Source organism: Glycine max, chromosome 20 (genome assembly GCF_000004515.6).
Source record: "Glycine max cultivar Williams 82 chromosome 20, Glycine_max_v4.0, whole genome shotgun sequence".
In the NCBI taxonomy this organism is placed as follows: Eukaryota; Viridiplantae; Streptophyta; class Magnoliopsida; order Fabales; family Fabaceae; genus Glycine; species Glycine max.
The window spans coordinates 20,429,812-20,433,608 of NC_038256.2; the positions used below are offsets into that span (position 1 = coordinate 20,429,812).

A 3,797-nucleotide genomic window follows, 5' to 3' on the forward strand; every position below is an offset into this window, starting at 1 on the left:
AACATCAGCAATCCCTAAGGCACAAACAATGTGGTAATGCCAAATTTTCAGCGCTTTTCATGTAAGACCACAAACAACGTAGGTGTTATTTACCATAGTTTCTTATACATGAAAAATTGAAAATAATACTCTACCTATTAAAATTTCAATTCACCCCTCTCTCGAATGCAGTTATATCTTTTCTCTCATAATTATTACAAACTCCTTTAAAAAATGGGAAAAAGAGAAAAGGATATTAACAAGCAATCTATTCAATTTCAATCTCAAAACAACATACAAAGTAAAAGTAACCCTCCGGGCTCAATGTCACCACAACAAGTAATACAGTTCAGGAATACACAAACATGATATGAGAAAGACAACATCAAGAAATACAACTATAACAGTAAAATGGGACATCAACAATTCGAGATTCTATATGAGCAGGAAACGGTAACATTTGTTCTCCTCACTTAGTGGCTTGTGCAATTATATTACTAAACGAACTGGCTTCTTCCTTTGCATTCTCCACCAACGAATCCTGAAAGTCGGTATTAAAGTAAAATGCATTCAATATTTCAATCTGTAAGATTGAGAATGAGACTTCTCAGCAAAGCATTTAAGAAAGAGAAAAATTGTTCCATACCTGTGCTGCTATCAATCGGGCAACTGTTTTCTTGCTGGACTCTTGAAGCTCACCGGCAATTAGAATTTCATCTAGTATATAGTAGGCCTTCCACAATACAAATAAAAACAAAACAAAACTCAGATCAGAAGGAACCTTACTTCGCAAAAACAAACTTGCACTTTATACAATCAATTATTGAAGCTAATTCTGGGTGGACCTATATGGGAAGAATCATCTATAATGGTAATAGACGAAAGAAAAACAAGTAGCCACTTTTTCGACTAACAAACATAGGCCATGGCCACATACAAACCTTGTGAAAGTTGAATATTAAGTCCAGTTCACAGACCTGCAAAATACAAAACAATCATTATAGAATAATTGCAGTGTTTTCAAAGTAAATCAAGTAGTGTTCTTCAAATGTCAGCTTATGAGAACTCACACTGCCAAAATACCGGTCAAGAATCTCCACAAAATGATGAATCATTTCAAGGACTTCTAATTCATTGTCATCTTGATCAATGCACATGCAGAAATAGAGACTAGCATACCTGCATCAGATATGCATTTGTAAAGACTCAGTTCAATTACCACGACAAACAGAAGGGGGTGCCTAGAAAAGGAGTTGCAATATATGACAAAAGAACTATGGTCTCTCCATTACCATACCTTTTATAAACAACTTTATGTCCTCGCCATTCCACAAAATTACATTGCTTGGGCGCACGGGAAAGAATCATTCCACTGAGCTCACGGATTACCTTTCAAAAAATAGATTACATGTAAATTCACATTGTAAGGATAATTAATTTGCAGAATGAAATATGTCTTCCGTGCAGTAGTCATGACAATATTATCAATGCCAATGCAATATGAAAATGTAAACAATAACAGAGGAAAAAATATACTCTGTGCTCAGCATTCAAAGATTCTACATATACATAAGGAAATGAAGATCTTAAGAAATTATCAAGTAGTTATTATGTTATATATAAAATAAGGAAAAAGAATGAAAAAGAAATTCATTAGTTACCTTACTCCTTTCTTTCTGAGAATAAGGTGAGTACCATTTTGTCAATCTCACCTTCCCTTGGCGACTAATGAGAAGCACAAAGTTGATCTACATAGCAGAGGCATAAAGCATGTTCACTCACATTGGAAATACATAAAAGAACATACATGTTATAACTAGAACCCCCCCACCAAATCTACATTCAAGTATTACAGGCATCCAAATTACTAGGTGGAAAGAGATCTTATTCCTATCATCTTAAAGCTGCCTACTTTTTTGCCAAAATATGAAAGAACATTGACAAGCCCTCTCCCCCTATGTATGCTGTAAGACAACGAATCAAGTTTGGACATGAGGACACACACAAGCAAGAACTAGGTACTTTTCAGCAGCTATATGGACATATGATTTAGACAACAGACTTTGGCTAATTTACACAATTGATTACCAAATAAATCAAAATCCCCTGAGGAAACAGGGTATAACATTGATGATCCCAGTTCATTTCTTTCAATGAAAAACCCAGTACATAGACTTATCCTACCTAACAAGTTCTAGGGAAAGTAAATATGCACAGCCTTATCCTTGCCAGAAGCAAGGCCATCACTACAACTTGAACACAACCTTCAGGTTAAGGCAGAAACCTTTCCATTGGCCCAGTGTTTTTAAATGCAGTCTGCAACCACAATTGCCGCTGCATTATCAAGGTTTTTATTGTGCGACCCAATGTTTCAAATTCCCAATAGCAGCACTTTGCAGCCGGCCCCAAAAATGCTATAGTGGGATTGCCGTTATTTTGAAATTTTTATATAGTTTTTATAATGTATACTATATACATATAAATTCTCAAAAATGAAAAAAAAATTACTCAAAATGAATCACATTCATAATGAACAATAAAATGTCATAGGTGTCTTAAACATAACATACATGTAAATTCCAACAAAAGTCAAATACAAGTTTCCTAGATAGGAATCATCAATTATCAATCACCATTTTCTAAATCCAAGTCTTCTTTATCATTTTCACCACTATTACAGCTGTAGATTTTATTTTTGAAAATTGAAATCCCAAACATAACCCCCCAAGAAACCCCTATTGTCTGTATTCATAGGTTTCTTTTTGGAATCAACACATAGCGCCGCTAAGTCTGCTATTCTTCAGAAGGCTATTTGGTTTGCTACAGCCACACACAAAATTGCTTCGCTATGGCAACCCCTGTAGCAGGCAGGGGCAAACACATTGTAACTGCAATTGTGGCCGCATTTAGTATCAAAGATCAAGGCATAACCACAACCGCAATTTAAAACAATGACCATTTGAAATATGGAATGCTTCTCTAACCTCTCTCTCTCTCTCTTTTTTTTCTTTCCAGATTTGGTGCCCCATTTCCACACAGTTTAATCAAATCAGGTGATGAAAAGAGCGATAATCGCTCAACCGAAATGAAGCAAAAGAATCTGCAACCTAACCTAACAATCAAGCATAGATGCTTGGCATGAATTACAAATCTAACACGAACAATTTCAACTCGAATGAACCAAAATTGACTAGAAAGTCCATAAAGGTCAAAATTTTATAACTGAACTAAAAATACGACCCAGATGGCAAGAAAATCTAGAACGCAGCCCAAGTGCTTGTACTTGATTTGTAGCTAAGTTAGATCTGATTGAGATGCAAACTTCAGAAATTGAAGACATAAATCAAAGTGATATGTGAAAAAAATGACGAATAAGGATTTAAAAGAAATGCAAAGAGAAGTGAAGTGCACTGCACATACCATTTGGGATCTGATTAGAGCCTGCAACTACAAACGCGTGAGTGAGTATTCGCCAACAAAGAACACCAACTCGTTTCTCCAAAGCAAACACAACAACACGATCAAAAAGATGAAGGTGTTTAACGCCCCCAAGTTATTATATATGAAATTCAATTAATAAATTACTGTTATTTTAGTGATACTAATTTAAAATTGTTTTATGATGATTTAATGTTAAATTAAAAAATGAATATTAATAAAAAATTAAAATTATTAATCAATTAGTTAAAATTAAATAATATTAATTTAATATGATATATAAATTCAAAGTACATGTATTAACAAATAAAAAAATACATGATTATAAATAAAAATATTCATTTCACATTTCAAATGAAGATTCAAATTTGTTAAAAAAT

The 3,797-nt window shown here is 33.8% G+C and overlaps 1 protein-coding gene across 1 annotated transcript; it reads right to left on the minus strand.

The window, feature by feature from the left end:
- Positions 1-230: 230 nt before the first annotated feature.
- Positions 231-3,524, minus strand: LOC100306122 (clathrin adaptor protein complex small subunit). Its single transcript, NM_001250964.2, has 7 exons — positions 3,400-3,524; positions 1,641-1,727; positions 1,277-1,368; positions 1,050-1,158; positions 921-956; positions 626-712; positions 231-520 (listed from the first exon to the last, which is right to left on the minus strand). Exons 1-7 carry the CDS (start codon positions 3,400-3,402, stop codon positions 449-451), a joined length of 486 nt encoding a protein of 161 aa, NP_001237893.2. The 5' UTR covers positions 3,403-3,524; the 3' UTR covers positions 231-448.
- Between the last annotated feature and the right edge of the window lie 273 nt (positions 3,525-3,797).

Excerpts from the sequence above, each read along its gene's own strand:
- LOC100306122 (NM_001250964.2), bottom strand. Across the intron at positions 1,369-1,640 it reads CTCAGAAAGAAAGGAGTAAG|GTAATCCGTGAGCTCAGTGG; the intron begins GTAACTAATGAA and ends ATTTTTTGAAAG. Across the intron at positions 521-625 it reads CCCGATTGATAGCAGCACAG|GATTCGTTGGTGGAGAATGC; the intron begins GTATGGAACAAT and ends ACCGACTTTCAG.